The sequence below is a fragment of the Carassius auratus genome, chromosome 20 (assembly GCF_003368295.1).
Source record: "Carassius auratus strain Wakin chromosome 20, ASM336829v1, whole genome shotgun sequence".
NCBI classification, from domain to species: Eukaryota; Metazoa; Chordata; class Actinopteri; order Cypriniformes; family Cyprinidae; genus Carassius; species Carassius auratus.
In genome coordinates this window covers 16094422-16111460 of record NC_039262.1, presented here as the reverse complement: position 1 = coordinate 16111460, position 17039 = coordinate 16094422, and the positions used below count along the sequence as shown (strand labels likewise).

General features: G+C 38.3%; 1 protein-coding gene across 4 annotated transcripts in view; it reads right to left on the bottom strand.

Moving 5' to 3' along the window:
• The window catches only part of kcnh5a (potassium voltage-gated channel, subfamily H (eag-related), member 5a), a 79085-nt gene that overhangs the window by 53881 nt on the left and 8165 nt on the right, over positions 1-17039 (bottom strand). For 2 of the 4 annotated variants that reach the window (XM_026291249.1, XM_026291251.1), the window contains exons 2-4: positions 9272-9395; positions 6933-7039; positions 5238-5366 (exon numbers count right to left, since the gene is read on the bottom strand). In XM_026291249.1, the coding sequence (XP_026147034.1) occupies positions 5238-5366; positions 6933-7039; positions 9272-9395 (360 nt within the window). Of the gene's footprint in view, positions 1-67; positions 505-5237; positions 5367-6932; positions 7040-8904; positions 8948-9271; positions 9396-17039 lie in introns of those variants that run through there. The other 2 variants (XM_026291250.1, XM_026291252.1) reach the window with 2 other exon arrangements.

Here is a 17039-nt window from a genome sequence, read left to right as displayed (position 1 = left end):
CAACAAAATGGTGTATTAGCAACAGGAAACACTTCTTTGCCTCCTTTCTACATTTCTTCCTACTTACTTTACTCACAAACACACTTTTCCACAGAACTAGTTGCACTGCTGGCATCACGCTCCTCAGCCAAAAAGCAATGGCCCACGCTGATTTCCACCGAGGCTCCTACAAATGCTGACACTAGTGAAAACTGTTCTTCCCCATCACTTCCTTCCAAAAAAATCACATATTTTTGTGTGCCCATGCCCCATTTATAAAGTCTGTGCCATCAACATGTTCCAGCCTACTCCTTCCTTCCTTTGTAAAAACAGAAACTATTATAAACTCTTGGGGGCATTATGCAAAGGCATAATGTTTCTTTATGACTTTAAAATGAAAGCATTAAGACATGGTGGAGACATGAAGGAAAATGTTGCGTCCAACGGGGAGCCTCGTTTGAAGTCATTGCTATCTCATTAATAAAGACAGATGGGAAGATTTTCTTTTGATCTCAATAACCCTAAAGTCAGTTGGGTCAGCTGAGCCTACAAAGTAAGATCTTCACCAAGTGATTGTACAATGTGCACGTGCCAATGTGAATGCTATTTTTTTTTTTCTGGTAATCTCATCCATTCTCTTTTTACCCTCAGGGAGGAGGTTTTCAAAAGCTTACAGTTTGGGAAAAGGTGTAAAACATTAATAACATTGCAGCTCTCCCATTTAAGTCACATCTCATGAATGTTCAAACACAACAATACAGTACTGGAGCACATTTGGGTCTGTTGGAGCCACTCTCTCTCATTACAGCAGGGACATAGAGGGGAAGTCTTTCTGCATGGCCACAAGAACAATGAACTCAGTGAAGGGATAAGGAGGGGAAATCAGCCGTGTGCACTTATTGGTAGGATGTATGAAAATAGCACACTGGTCTGTTCAAGCCCATTCAGCGGTGGACAGCTTTATGTCAGAAAGGCCAACTGGCTACATTTAAGTAAAGGAACTTTCTGGGTTCATTTCAAGTTAAACTCACTCAATACAAGTTAAGCATTTATGGTACAATGTAAAATTTAAATAGTTCACGAAGTAAAATTGTTTAAATTGCAATTTCTAAGGCCGTTTAAGGTTTATAGCATTATTATGCCATGTTGACAAAAGTTGTACAATCAAATATACTGTGAATTGACTTAATTATGTACAAACATTTTTAATCATGTTTACATATGGTTTATGGTATTTGAGATATTATAGTGTTATGTTGTCAGTGACAAAGTCATAAAATTGGCTATAAATTTACACAGAAAGCTATTTCCTCTTACTTTTTTTAAGATTATGACAGAAGTATCGATAAAGTTTAAATGCAAGTCTGCAAGATACATAATATGACAGAGCAAACAAGAACTATGTAACAGATAGAAGGAGGAAAATGAGAAAACAATGGATGGTGCAGGCCATCTGGCTGTTTTAGGGCAATAGTCACAACACTGCACTGGACCCCTAAGGCGTCTTCCAGATATAGTCCTTCTACAGGGCAAAACGATTCTAGGTAGCCGTGTTGAGCAGCCATAAGGCAAAGCCTCAGAGAAATCTCAGTTTGGCCATTGCAGCCTCATAGAACCCTATCAGACCTAAGCTACAATGGAGCATATGTTTGCCCAAATGCACCACATCTGGCAGAACAGTGGCAAACTATATCTGCAAGATTGCAACAGACTGCAGCAGTGAAGAAAACAGACTAAGGGGAGATTTTACTAAGGATCACACCCACTGATAAAAGTGTTTATTTGCGCATGCCATTTGCATCATTTTGCCACCCAGTTCACTAAAGGAATTAAGCAAATCAAGTATTGATACAGATGAACAAACAGATTCTGAATAAAATAATCTTCGGGGGCTGGATCTGAGCCTGAACGTGGAGAATGCAGCACACTACTGTGACAATTGCACACTTTCTATTGGGATTGTACAGTATTGCTCCATTACTGTGCTCAAGCCACATTCTTTAACCCTGTAAAGCTTAATATATGAATAAATAGTCTGTACAATAATTTTTTTTTTTAAATAGTTGAAACATTAGACAAAATTGTAAAAAAAAATCTGTAATTTAGTGCAGGTGCTGATATTGACATGACCAAAAAATAAATTAAATTATTATAATGATACTTCTGATATTATTCCTCTGAATCCAGTATATGACTATACATAACCACAGCTTCTTCCTTTATGAAAGCTGCTAACTACATTCCTTTGAACTTCTGCTGGCTAGCTCTCAATTTACGCTGGTGTCAATGCAGAGGTCCTAAAGTATACGCCTGATGAGCTGAAAATCCTCTCCAGGTAACTATCTGATGCGTACAGAAAGATCTGGAAGGATCTCAAAGGATTTCACTGTTGCCATGGAGCCCATATTCATTCCTCGTTTTTCTTCCGTATTTGCTATGATTTGAAGTTTGTTCCCCTCTGGGTAAGCCACCATCAATGAGATCGCACTGATAGGCCAGAGGTCCTCAGTGAAAGAACTGAAAAACTCACCTGTGGTTTAAATGTGTGCACAGATACTTGCTGGGGACTAATGCACAGTAAACACAAAGTAACCCTCTGTCCACTAGGAGCACTTATGCCTTACGGTGCTTTATTATTTCTATGCAGATGCTTTGCATATTTCATTGGACCACCAGTGCAGAGCAGGGCATTACCGACAGGAACACTATTCCAGTGGGATTTTGAGGCCACATACGTGGAAACGTACATGGACGCACACACACACACACACACATACACACTGTACTCTTGCTTTTAGCTCTACCTTCTCCCCAGGGGCAGCAGTCACATGGAATGAAGTTCTGGGGAAGATCTCGATTATACAACTAATTACAAAATACCTGTGATGCAAATAACATTAAAAGCTTCACTAGCTACGCACAATGCATGCAATGCTTTACCTTAAAAACAATAGTAGAAGCCAAAGCCTGGTATAAAAGGAACCGTCCGATAAAACTGTTTTAATCAAAAACAGTAATATTGTGAAATAGTATTACAATTTAAAATACATTTGTTTAACTGAATATAGTTTAAAAATGCAATTTATTCATGTGATGAAAAAGCTGCATTTTCAGCAGCCATTACTCCAGTCTTCAGTGTCACATGATCCTTCAGAAATCATTTTAATATGCTTACATGATACTGACTCTTCGACCCTAGGAAAGAGCCCACTTATACAAGCTCTTAAATCATATAGCAGATGCTGTATAGCCCATCATTCTCTTTCCAGGGTAAGGTCATCAATCATGATTTAAATACATACTTTCACTACTTGAGGAACCTTATAAAGTACATCTTCTAATTTATTGCCAATACAGCTGAGGTCAAAGTTCAAAGATCTCAATGCAGGCATTCCATACCTGATTCTGCACTCTCTCATCAGTAAATTCAAAGGAGCTATTCATGAAGCAATACTGAATACACACCTGGCGTGTGACGTTTAACAAATGCCCCTTTAGAACAACAGATCTCATATTTACCTAACAACAAGCTCAAGCGACTTGTCAAGCTATAAATAATCGGATTGTGCTGTTAATATTTATTAGTGCATCAAGGGTCAGAAGCATAGATTAACATTTTGATGAGGCAAATAGTCCTTCATTTAGAAAGTAGTCACTGTAGGTGATTTGAATGCCTGATAGATGCTTTAGAAAGTTTGTGGTTCAGTGTGTGGCGATGAGCAGCTTATATTCTCAACACGGGCATAACTAAGGCTCATCTATGTCAAAGGAATGTGAGCACCTGTGATGCATAATTTTTTATATTCATAAATATTTAATAAAAGCTATATGGATAAGTATAGCCAGTAGAGTTTTGGCTATTCAACAGCGAGAAAATCGCTGTGTTTTCATTGACATTTTCATACCAAATACCATGTGACTGTAACTGCCAAAGAATGGAGATAACTATTCAAGCACTAAAGTTATATTTCGGGTTCGTTATTGGCATCAACGGTTCCTTGAAGAACCTTTCACATCCATGCACTTCTAAAAGTGAAGGTTCTAAAAGGGTGTTTTCACAGTGATGCCACAGAAGAACCATTTTTGGTTCCCCCAACAACGTTTCAGCTAACATTTCTTAAAAGAAACATTTTAGTGCGAATAACATTTTACAAATCTACAGAAGTTTTTCCACTATAAAGAACCATTTGTGAAAAGGTTCCATGAATGTTAAAGGTTCTTCATGAAGAACATACTATTTTATTTTAAGAGCCACAAAATGTTGTTTTTAGTGAGAAAAGTTTTTTTGGATTATCAAAATGCTTATCAAAACTTTTCTATTACTTATTTTAAGAACTATTAGTTACACTTTATTTTAAGGTGTCCTTGTTACAGTGTATTTATACATTTAAGTACTGAGTAATATTACTTTCTGTATGGTTAGGGTTAGGATTAGGGTTTGGCTTAGGGTTACTTGCATGAAATTAAGCATCATTTTTTGTTTTTATAATAGTAAGTACATGTAACATGTAACAATGACACTAAAACAAAGTGTTTAAAAAAATGGTTTTTCTATGGCACTGTTGTAAAAATCCACCTTTTGAAACCTTTACCTTTAATAGCATTTGCTACCACAGCATTTGCTTCCTGTCGCTCAGCACACACCCACTGACAAGAGTCTCAGTTGGGCACAGGTGCCATGCCACAAAGTGACAGCAGCTGCCATCAAGTCTCTGAGGGGAAATTTCAAATGTGTGTGTGTGTGTGTGTGTGTGTGTGTGTGTGTCTTTAAAAAGCTCCGGTGTGGGCAAGGATCACTGTCAAAGGACAAGTGCTTCAGTTTAGCAGTGGCACAAGCTGACAAGGAAAATAGCCACTGGTTTATATGAGAACGAGAGAGAGAGAAAAGTAGAAACAGAGAGTAAATGGTGGGAAAAGTAGGATCTGACAATGCCCATCAATCATAAATGCACATATAGTCTATACAAGTAACCTCCACGACTGACTGCAGTGATGCCCATAAGCAACACTCTCCAACATAAAGTGACAGCTTGTCGCGCTCAGTATACTAGCATGTGCTATTGGGCCAAGCAGGCTGCAACACACAAGCATCCCCAGTATAAAGTAATTCTGTTAATGAATAAATCTGGTTGGATTTATTCACATGCGCTATATCCACATAAAAAAAAAAATGCACCTGTAATTCAAGTGTGTGTGTATGTGAGTTAATCACATTTTTTACCACAAGGCTGATAAATGCAACACGCAAGAATTCTTACCTCTGGTGGTCTCATCTTCAATGGGCTGCTTGAAGACAGTGATGTCCTTAAAAGTGCAGAGGAACAGGACCACCTTGTCGTTCTCATTCCTGATGGGGGCCACCTGCATGTAGAGCCACACAGGGGTTCCTGACAGCACCAGATGAACACAACGAGAGAGGAGAGAGGGCGGGATGAAAGGAAAGGAAAGTATGAAAATGGTACGTAAAAAGAAGCGAATTAGGGATTCAAAAGAAGTCATGACCAGGAGGATAAAAGACATGGATGAAAAAGATGAGAATGATGAGGGAAAGGGAAAGTGACAGAGAGGTTAAAGGAAGGGGAGCAGTAGAATACATGATAATGAGATTATGGTGGCGAATAAAGATTGCAGGAGAAAGATGGGAATTGAGAAAAAAGAGGGAGACAGGAAGATCACTGAGACCAAGGTTCTCGCTTCACCCATATGATAAATATACTGTGTAACCCGTGTGCCTAATGGGTCATTACATCTGAGCTTAACAGTACAGCTTTATCTTACAGAGGCTACATGAGGAGATTTATCTTTATAGTAGCTGCATTAGAAAAATTCAAGAGCAGACAGGATGCAATTGTGTCCGAAATGCAAGATTCCTTGAGGTGTAAATAATCAAATAACTCATCAAGGAAGGTATTTTTCTGGGTTGGGAATGAGTAGCCGATGATAAGACATGATCATGAATTACGTGACTGTTAACAGAATCTGGATAAGGAGAGTAAGGGAATAAGAAGAGAGCGTGTGCACACACACACACAGACACGACTCGTCAGCTAAACCGAGTGCAACTGAATGAACAGAACACAGGTTTTTCAGACTCTCTAGAATAACTGTTTTTAACTCATTACAGCGTATTGTCACACTGTTGATCTTAATTGTCATTAACGTCAGACTCTATAAACAGCCAAGACATACATAAGAAGATCTGTCTGGAATTTCCCATCATCAATCTGTAATGCGTTTTGTGATGGTGAGCTGCATTTACATGCGGAATTGAATTAGTGACTAGCAAAGAAAACAATCTTCAGTGTTAATTTTGATAATGGCTTGTATTGAAAAGAAAATAGAAATAAATGAAGATGATTTGTGAGGAGCAAATGGTGGTTAGTTGTTGTCGCTCATCAGATTCTGTGCTCCTATTGGTACTTAAAAGTTGATCGCAATGGTCTAAATGAGTCATAAAAACGGACACTTTCTGCTGGCTGTATTGACTTTCATGCGGTTTGCAAATGAAACGGATAAGTGAATTTTTAATGTTACAACCAGACACACTTTTCAATGAGCATGTGCTGCTTTATACAGTGACTGTATTTAAAAGACGAAAGTTTCCAAATAAGCCTATATTCTCTGAATACCAATAAAAAAGGGGTCTATATTTTTTTAACCAGTTTTATATTGATTAACAACACAATATAACATATTTATTACAGCTGTGGATCATTGAGCTTAGTACACAGTATTAAGAATCAAGGGGATGTAAACATTCGAACTATTTGATTTTTATGAATTCAAATATTATTTTCTCTTGTGGACTATATATCAGACAGAAAAATGGAACAACAGTTTTTAAAAATCATTTTCATTAATTTCAGGAAATGGACACAATTGCATCTCTGTACTTTCACTTTCCTGCTTGATGCAGCAGGCACAGCTAAACAATCGTAGCTGGGAATACTCACTATTCTTCTTATAGAGCAGCACTTCAAAGCAATTGGACTCATAGTTATCAAAGGTCTGTCTGACTTTGTCTATTGTCTTCTTGTCTGTCAGTTCGCCGTACATGAAACTGCCGGGGGGACAGAGAGACAAAGGATGAAAAGTCAAAAAAGGTTGTGAGAGAAGTGGGTGGAAAAGGGAGAAACAGGTGATGAAAATGAGCAAGACAAAGAGAGCAGAAAAAGAGAGTTAGAGGAGAGCGCACACCTGTGTGGCACACACATCTGCCCAGCAAACTCTAGCTTGTCTTTCACTGTCAGTTAATTCACAGAGTGTGCACAAGGGGGAGTGGCTGATGACACGGGCTGTCAGTTACTGCAGCCGCTCTATTTAACATGCGGAGGCTGGACAAACAGTAGACACTCAACCACAGTTCCGATATGCTCTGCCCTTAAGGTTATGTAAAAGGAAGGAAACATCACATTTGAAACAGTTTAGGAGAGCAGCAAAAGACAAGATATTCTTGTGTTTTTAGCAACTGAAGTTCTCGTAAATGTTTGCAAATAAGGTAGCGACACTGGGATTCAAACGTCTAAGACCACATTGTACAAGTTTGGAAAATAAACGTGCATCATATAAAAAAAATGACAAATTGGTTTCAGACTTTTGGATAATACAATTTAATAATGATAACAAACAAGATATTCATTAAATTCTTTAACATTTTATAAAATAAAAATTTGATTTAAAAAAATGAAAGACAAAAATGTTTATTACATAATGACTAAGCTGCAGATTTTAGAATAGACAAAAGGAAGAGGTAAGACGTAGGATGAGTGAGGTGGACCTTTTATGCAGTATGTATTCCCATTTTTTCAATTTCATGACAATATTACAATCTAAATGTGGTAAATATATATATATATGTATATATATATATATATATATATATATATATATATATATATATATATATATATATATATATATAATTTATTATTTTTTATTTTATTTTATTTTTTCTGGTCACACTTTATTTTAAGGTCCAATACCCACTATTAACTAACTATTAACTAGAACTTTTGCATTAATTCTAAAGTCCTAATTTGCTGCTAATTAATAGTTAGTGAGGTATTTGTTATGTTTAAGTATTGGGCAGGATTTGAGATGTAGAATATGGTCATGCAGAATATCTAGCAAAGAGCCAATATGCTAGTATTATGCACACTAATAATAAGCAACTAGTCCCTATACTAAAGTGTTACCATATTTCTTTAATTTAGCTCTTTTTTCCATCATTTCAAATCATGTTAAAGTCAAAGGAGGTTATCCGTTACAGAGTTCTCAAACTTTTTCCTTTCTCTATCTTTCTCATCTATTGTCCATTTCTTTCTTAAGTGGACACTGGAGGACAATGCTCCACACGTGAGTCTTGTAATGTAGCAATTTTAGCAAATTACTAGGACTGGGTGACTTTGCAATCTCTTTAGCATTGTGTTAAATCCCCCAGTTTCCTTTTAAAGATTTTATTTGTTTTGCATCTTACTATCACTTCCATAAAACTAAAAATACACTGGGTAATTTTGGTGCATTTGAGTTTTGTGGCCCTAAGCTACTCAGAGATTTTTAGTATCAAATCCTCATCCTTATTGCTTTACCTGACAAAGGCCTGAATCTGGAGTCATATTACAGTCTGTAGGCAGATCCATATCAATGCATGTAGGTAGAGCCAAATCGCTGCAGTTGGTATTTCTGTTTCTACTCTAATGACTGGCACCTCACTGAGCGCATTTAGCACTAACAAGGTGTTCAGTGATGGCTCAGGAGAAATGCACTTTCTGATTGGCTAAATAGCGCATGCAGATTCTACTATGGCTCAACACAGCTGAACTGATGTGAGAAGTGTGCTTTAGCATCATTGCCAACTCAAGCAGAGTGAGAAAATGACACTTCTGTATCTAACACTTAACCAAATCATTAGCGAAACATCCTCACTTGTCTGATGGTTGAAACTTGAATGAATAGCGGTCAGTTCTCACTTGAGAAACATAGAAAACAAAATTAAACGATCAAAATCTGTCCTTCCTCTACTTCATATTCTGCATTGCATCAGTTTAATAGATTCAGCTTCTGTTATCTGAGCATAATCCCTCTGGAAATGTTTGTGAGGCTTCGTTTTCAGATCCAAAATAATGTAATTCTGTGAAAACACGTAATTTAGTTATGATGCACACTAATGCGTTTTTGGATCCTGCATGCCTTAGCCAGAAAAGTTGTGAATATAAATTTAAATCACATCACTGCCTGTCCCTGAGTACTGAATGAGGACAAGGTAAAAAAAGACAGATGGAGAGCCACTCACCTGCAGGTGCTGCTCTTCTGCATGACCTCTGCCCTGTGGTAACCAGACAGCTTGCAGAATCCGTCATTACTGTAAACTATAGGCCACTCCACGATTTGAGCGTTCCCCAACAAGAAACTTGTCTCTGCAATCAAAAATAAGAGAACACTTTCATAAATATTCATTATAACCATAAATGTTCATGATAAGTAGTGTACATATTTAGTGTTCACATTATTGTCTGGCACATCAGTTTAACCCACTAGTATGGAATCAAAGAAACACTTTCTTTGGCTTATCAGACCTTAAAATAGGCATTTATGTAGATGTTTTCTTGGAAGCCTAAGCTCTCAGAAGCATAATTTATGAGAACAAACAGAACCGCTGTAGGGAAGAAAGAGAGGCAATCACATGCTATAGTAACATTACCCAGTACAGCATTTTCTCCATTGATGCTTTTCGAAATGTTTGCAAGCAACATTAAAATATTTTCTAAGTCAAGACATTCCTCTTCTGTTTATATATACACACCATTCATCAAAAGTTCAGGTTTGGTAAGTTTTTTTAAAGTAATTTTTTAAGTGTTTATCTGATAAAAAATACAGTAAATCAAGAAACATTGTGAAATATTATGGCAATTAAAATAACTTTTTTTTTTCTATTTCAGCATATTTTAAAATTAAATGTATTCTTTCTTTATAAAATGTATAGAATTTTCTAGAGTCACACGGTCCTTCAGAAATCATCTCATATGTTGATTTGCTAACATTATTTTTTATTATATATGTTGAAAACTTTGTGCTGCTTAATATTTCTGTTAGGTTAAACCATGATACATTTATTTGCAATCTAAATATTTTGTAACATTATAAAAGTCTTTGCTGATATTGTCACTTTTAATACAATGCACCTTTGCGGAATAAAAGTATTAAAACATTATATATATATATATATATATAGCCCCAAGCTTTTGAACAGCAGTGTATATATACATCTTATTTTATTTATCAATACATTTGCTAAATATACTAACTACAAAACAATATGTGGTGCATGACTAAATCTGCAAATCAACTATTTATGCTTACAAATAAACTGCATTAGTTTCTGTAATTTGTGTGACTGCAAAATAAAATAATGAATTAAATAATAATATAACTATAAAATTAAACAGCACATATTGCATTTAGTCTGATCATCTTAAATGATCAGATACCTCTTTTCCAAAGGTTAAACACTTCCCTTGCAGTGGCAATTTGTTGAAAAGAAAAAAGACTCGAGTTTCAAGCCCTAATTTGTACTCCATTTGTGGAAACTGCCTTAATCAGTTCATTCTTCCATTTGACAAATTAAATTCCAATGCAGTCTTTACATCAATGTAATTGATACACAGTGGTCTAGCCATAGGAGGTGGGTTAAAGACCTGAACGTTTTTCCTGCCATTAAAAAGATTAAGCCATCCTTTCTAGTCTTCATTAGTGTTAAAGTGAGGCTAAAGCCAGCTGACTTCAGCCTCTCGACGCAGGTATAAAAATAGCAAGGCAAAGAGAACATTACAGCACCGGAAACAAATCAAGGCACAAATTGTTACAGAAATGTCTGTGGCAATACAAAACCTTACACAACCTGAATCATCTTTGCTCTCTCACACACACATTTATAATGCGACAGAGCTCCAGTTCTCTCTGGACACATGCAGTCCCCCCTGAGGAAAGAGAAAGGGAGAGAGAGAGACAATGTGGCATTTGACACAACCATTAAAAAAGGTGGCCACTTCTCCCCTTCATTGAATAGTCTCCATTATTTCTCCTCCTCCTCTTTCAGTTTGCCTCCACAGGACTGGCTGAAAGGAGAAGCGTAAAGGATAAAGTGAAGTCTTGTCCCCTTGAGGAAGGAGAGTTGAGACTCATTACAGCGGTCTCCATGCCATGGCCCCTGCCCTCGGATCAGGGGCCAATTGCGAGGAAGTGCTCCCTGAGGATGCAAAAGACCTAGATCCTGTTCGCAGATCGGGGCTCGATGATATCATAATCATGCAATGCTCTGTCACTGATGATATATCGCATTCTTAGCCAAGACAGCACGTTCAGACTAATAAAGTCTCTGCTAAGAAGTCAAGCATTAATAACTAATATGGAAAAAGAGTTCAGGCGAGTGGAGTAGGACTGTGTACAGTCACATCCACAGCATAACCACAATACAGGAAAATCTATGCGAGGAACGAAGATAGATTATAGAAAAATATTTCTATACGATTATAATTTTTTTTTACTTTTTTCTTCAGTTTTCATTATTTTTAATGGAGCACCTAAAGCAACATAGTGATGGGGTTGGAGGGTTGTATTTCCATGCTTTGTGTTTGCTTGTAACAGGGCTATTACAGTTAATAAAAATAAAAATAAAACCAAAACTATATGAATAAAATGTTACTTGAACAATTTTGTTTTGTTTTAACCGAAATAAAATTACATACACAGATTATATACACAGATAAATACATATACAAATAGTAATTTGTTGTACTAAAATTATTAAAACTTAAGCTGAAATAAAAATGTGAAACTATATACTATAGACAAAAATTGAATGCAAAACTCATTAAAATACTGACTAATCATATATTAATAAACCAAAACGCAATATTTTAATACAACCTAAACTAAAATTTAATTGGAAATGGAAAATTTGAAAAATAAAACTATCTCAAAACATTAATAAAAGTTATTATAGTATATGAGTGATCCTAAAATAACGCTGGATCACAAAAGCATAAACATTTTTGCTTCCATCTAATAATTTTTTTCCATCAAGTTTTCAATCTGTTATTACTAGGTTTAGCATTTCAGATTTTTATTTGTTAAAGGCCTGTCAAAGTTAATTCATTAACTGGTATAATTTCATAAGTGTATGAATAAATTTCCCAGCACGGTCTTATGGTATTGTTCTCAATAGTAGCATGTGGGCATGTTTTAAAGGCTTTAAGCTATATGAATATATAAACTTAACAGTAATTTGTGGCCTTTTTATTTTTTTGCATTTACAGTTTAGGCCATGAAAATTTATTTTAATGCAGTTTATGTTCTTCCCAGTTATGTTTTTATTTCAGTTAAAAGAACACTAGCAGCAATAATGAGATAAAATATTTATTTAGAATTTAGAACAAAAATTGGTGAAACATTCTTCAAAATATTTTTTTTGCAACACCTTTCAGAATTCAAAGCCTGCTTTATAAAGCAAAGCAATACACAGACAGCAGATCCACCTCAAGGCAAAAAGAGCTTCCATTTCAGAGGCCAGAAGAGGACACAGCTGTTTTGTCTGGCAGCATGTAAAATCAATGGAATATTGAGACTAGAAAGACTTTAATCTTTATAATCTCACTTGAGGCAAATTAACACTCGGGCTTACCTGTGTCTCTCTTGAATTGCTCTTGTTGTTTTTAAGAGCAGCTCATGTCAGCTGATGCAGACTTTAAATAGCTCAAGTGGTTGTAACATGCACATTGATCACACTTCCAGATCCACGTGAAGCCTAAGGCAGTCCGTCAGCACTTCATGTGTATTATGGGATGCTGCTGAAAGCTTATTGTGTAAATGGTGAATAAGAGGCATATTGACAGCGATGAAAGACTTAGTGATGTGCGTGCCAACCCCACATGGGAGGCCAGCAGACAGCTGCTAGGCTGCTCTCCTCAATTCCACAGCAGCGTGTTTACTGAAAAAACATCTCACATAAGCACTCACATGAACACCTTTACATATATACACATTGCTTTCTTTCCCCTTTACTTTCCCACTCACACAAACCCATGAAATAGCTGCATATTTTTTGTATGTTGTAAAACATGTCAAAGGAACATAATAAAATGCACTATTAAAGAAATAATGAAAGTTAAAAATCAAGCCAACATGATGTATTGAGGGTTCCGTTTCCCCAAAAAATTGTCAAAGACAGCAAAGCCCAAAACAATACACTATCCAAACATTTTATCCATGCTGCAATGCATGATGGGAGCTTGTAAGTCAGCAACATTGTTCAATATAAATCTGTTTGTTCTGACGACTCTCTCAGGCTAGTAGCGAAAACATTCAGGGGGAGAATTATTGGTCTTGCCTGTGTTTTTATCAGTCGGGAACCTCCTGCTCTCAAGAAGCCCATACAGAAGTGACTTAAACTGTAAGTCATCGACTGGCCGCTATGGGAATCAATCCCATAGACTCCCCATGTTAAAGGGTTAGTTCACCGAAATATGAAAATTATATCATTATTGACTCACCCTCGTGTCGTTCCAAACCTGTAAGACCTCCGTTCATATTTGGAACACAGTTTAAGATATTTTAAATTTAGTCAGAGAGCTTTCTGTCCCTCCATTGAAACTGTGTGTACGGTATACTGTCCATGGTTAGAAAGGTAATAAAAACATCATCAAAGTAGTCCATGTGACATCAGAGGGTCAGTTAGAAATTTTTGAAGCATCGAAAATAATTTTTGGTCCAAAAATAGCAAAAACTACGACTTTATTCAACATTGTCTTCTCTTCCGGGTCTGTTGTGAGTTCAAAACACAGCAGTTTAGTGATATCTGGTTTGCGAACGAATCACTCGATGTAACCGGATCTTCTTGAACCAGTTCACCAAATCGAACTGAATCGTTTGAAACGGTTCACGTCTCCAATACGCATTAATCCACAAATGACTTAAGCTGTTAACTTTTTTTTAACGTGGCTGACACTCCCTCTGAGTTAAAACAAACCAATATCCCGGAGTAATTCATTTACTCAAACAGTACACTGACTGAACTGCTGTGAAGAGAGAACTGAAGATGAACACTGAGCCGAGCCAGATAACGAACAAAAGAACCGTTTCTGTCGGAGTCTGATTCGAGAACCAAGGAGCTGATGATACTGCGCATGTGTGATTCAGCGTGAAGCAGATCGTCACACAGAGCGCCTGAACCAAACTGATTCTTTTGGTGACTGATTCTGAACTGATTCTGCGCTAATGTTATGAGCCCAGGTAAACCGAAGGCTTGAATCAAGGGCAATCATCGCAAATGATGGCATTACTTTGAGCGCAAAAGAACCGGTGAACCGTTTTTTTCTACCGGTTTATTGAATCGAACTTTCCAGAAGAAACGGTTCGCGGAAAAGAACCGAACTTCCCATCACTACTGGTGATCTGAAAACCAATGCAACCGGTTCTTGACTCAAGAATGAGTCAATATTTTGTTCGTTATCTGGCTCGACTATGTGTTCATCTTCAGTTCTTTCTTCACAGCAGTTTGCATTACTGTTTGAATAAATGAATTTCTCGAACCGAGACGCGAACCGTTTCAAATGATTCAGTTCGATTTGGTGAACTGGTTCAGGAAGATCCGGTTACATCGAATGATTTGTTCGCAAACCGGATATCACTAAACTGTAGTTCCCTTTCGAGGGAACTTCGAACTGCGTCCTCTAGGGGGCGCTTTGGGGAACACCTCGTCGTGACCCGTGTCTGAAGCATACAATGAAAAAACACCAACTTGTTGGCCGTTGACAGCCTCCGACGTCACTACCGGCGCGACTATAAATCAGCACCGGGAGAGCACGTCATTATCTTCTTCATCTTCAACTGACTGTTTTGTTTGAAGCGTGCATCTGAAAGAACCGGTAAGGGCGATCTTTCTCTGTTTATCATGGCGACAACTAGCAAGCGTTTAGACGATGTGTGCATCCGTGTCGGCGTTATTTGACACCCGATGACACACGCGATCTTTGCGTCATTTGTTTGGGTGAAGAGCACGCACGCGATGTCTTTGAGGAGGCAATCTGCGTGCACTATGAGCGTTTTTTCAATGGAAAAAGCTCCGCTCTCGTTCGTCTCTCTTCTAAAAAAAAAAAAAAAAAGGCAAGCCATCTGCTTCCCGCGGTTCAGGATCTGTCCACGCTGAGGCAGGAAAGAAAATGAGCTCGTGAGAATACATATGGATCTGTCTGAATGGTTTAAAGAGGGACTTTCCCTTTCGAGATCGTAAAAAAAAAAAAAAAGGAGCGGCGGACGAGAGAGAGCCTTGGGAGGATGATGTTATATCTTTAACACTTTCTCATACTGAGGTTAGTGCTCTGCTGGGTTTTTACCCAGGAAAAGCAGGAGATTTTTGAGGATGGTGAAGAAGCTGAGGCTGAGCCTTCTCAATTCTCCTGCCCTGCGTATGTAGAGCTGTTGGAGGTTATTGAGCGAAAATTACCTTTTGACCATAACCCTCCAGCTCAGGTGAGCCTTTCATTTGTTCATGATCTCCATACAGAGATTAAAAAGAAATGAAAGATGCCGTTTTCCTTTTGCATCCATCGGTTTCGGCATTAAAGTAATCTGCCGACATCGAGGTGATGCGTGAAAGCGGCTAGGAGGGAATGCCCCTGTAGAAAGAGCTAAAAATTTTATAAATAATTTATACATTTTTATATGTGAAAAATGTTTTCTTTCTGCAGGGGAAACCTCCTCTCTTATTCTCCCTCCTTGCCATCTAAGCCCCTTCAGAAAATCATCTCGCTTAAATGGCAAGGCATACGCAGTAGCAGGTCAGGCTGAGGCTTTATTACACACAATGCTGGTGCTTCAAGCATATCAGACTGATCTGCTAAGAGACCTGGATAGAGGCTGGGCCTTTTTCCGATCTGGTAGCTGAGCTGCGCCACACCATGGATCTCTCTCCATGCTACCAAGCAGGCCGCCTCCGCCATGGGGCAGGACTATGGCGGCCATGGTGGCAGCGGAGAGACATCTGTGGATGAACAGACATCGGGAGGAAAGAAAATGCTTTCTGCCCGATGCTCAGGTTTCGCCTTCTGAACTTTTCGGTATTTCCGTTGAGGCGGCGATTTGAAAAGTTCAGGGAGACGAAGGCGCGCTCTGCTGCTTTCAGATCCTTCGTCCCACGAAGGTCCAGGTCTGAGCCCAAACAACATAGGGGTCCTGGCCTGTCTCGATCTGAGGATCAAAGATGGGCACAGAAGGCTAGTGTCGCAACTCGCGCTCCTCCCCCACCTGCGGGCAGGGGTTAGAGGAATCGTGGGTCATGAGGAGGTAAGCAGAACCTAAGAGGTATGATCTAGACGAGGCAGCGTTCTCGTCCAAATCAGAATGATACCGAGGTATCTACTAAAAGAGAAGACAAACGCGTATATGCGTTAATCGACTTCGAAAGGTTAACTTCTGCTTTTATACTCCCCTTCCTAATTCCCCTGTAACCACCAGCTCTCCACCTGATCGAGGTTAGGTGGAAACCTCTCGCATAACAGTCTCCTATGCTGGACCTATAATATTTTTTTTATGGTTCTATGTCCATAGCAACCAACCTGAAACTGATGGTCCAGGTTAAAAGGAGGTACCCCTTGAGCGGGGCTCCGGCGTAGGAGGGTGAGTGAGTACATGTAACCCTCTCTGTATATACTTATGTGTATTTAATTGCTGGTGGTTACGTGTCTACTAATAAACTCTGTCTGAGTTTCCTTTGCAGTGCTCAGTTACAGTGTTTACTAAACATTCGTCAGCAGCAGCCATTCGGCTTCATGTTCCGGTATTAGGCGGCTGAGATCACAGGTTTCTGAGGGAGCCTCCTTGATCATCAGGCCTGGCACAGCACTGCAGGGAATTTCATGGATGTCTGGCCAGGTCACCCCGAGGGGTCTCCTGGCCGCTTAGGGGTGCTGTCGTATCTACCGGGAAGTGGAGGTGGCAGTTACAGAAGTCTTCTTGTATATGCTGCCTCAGGTGATGCTCCCCTCACCCGAGGTTTGTAAAATTGA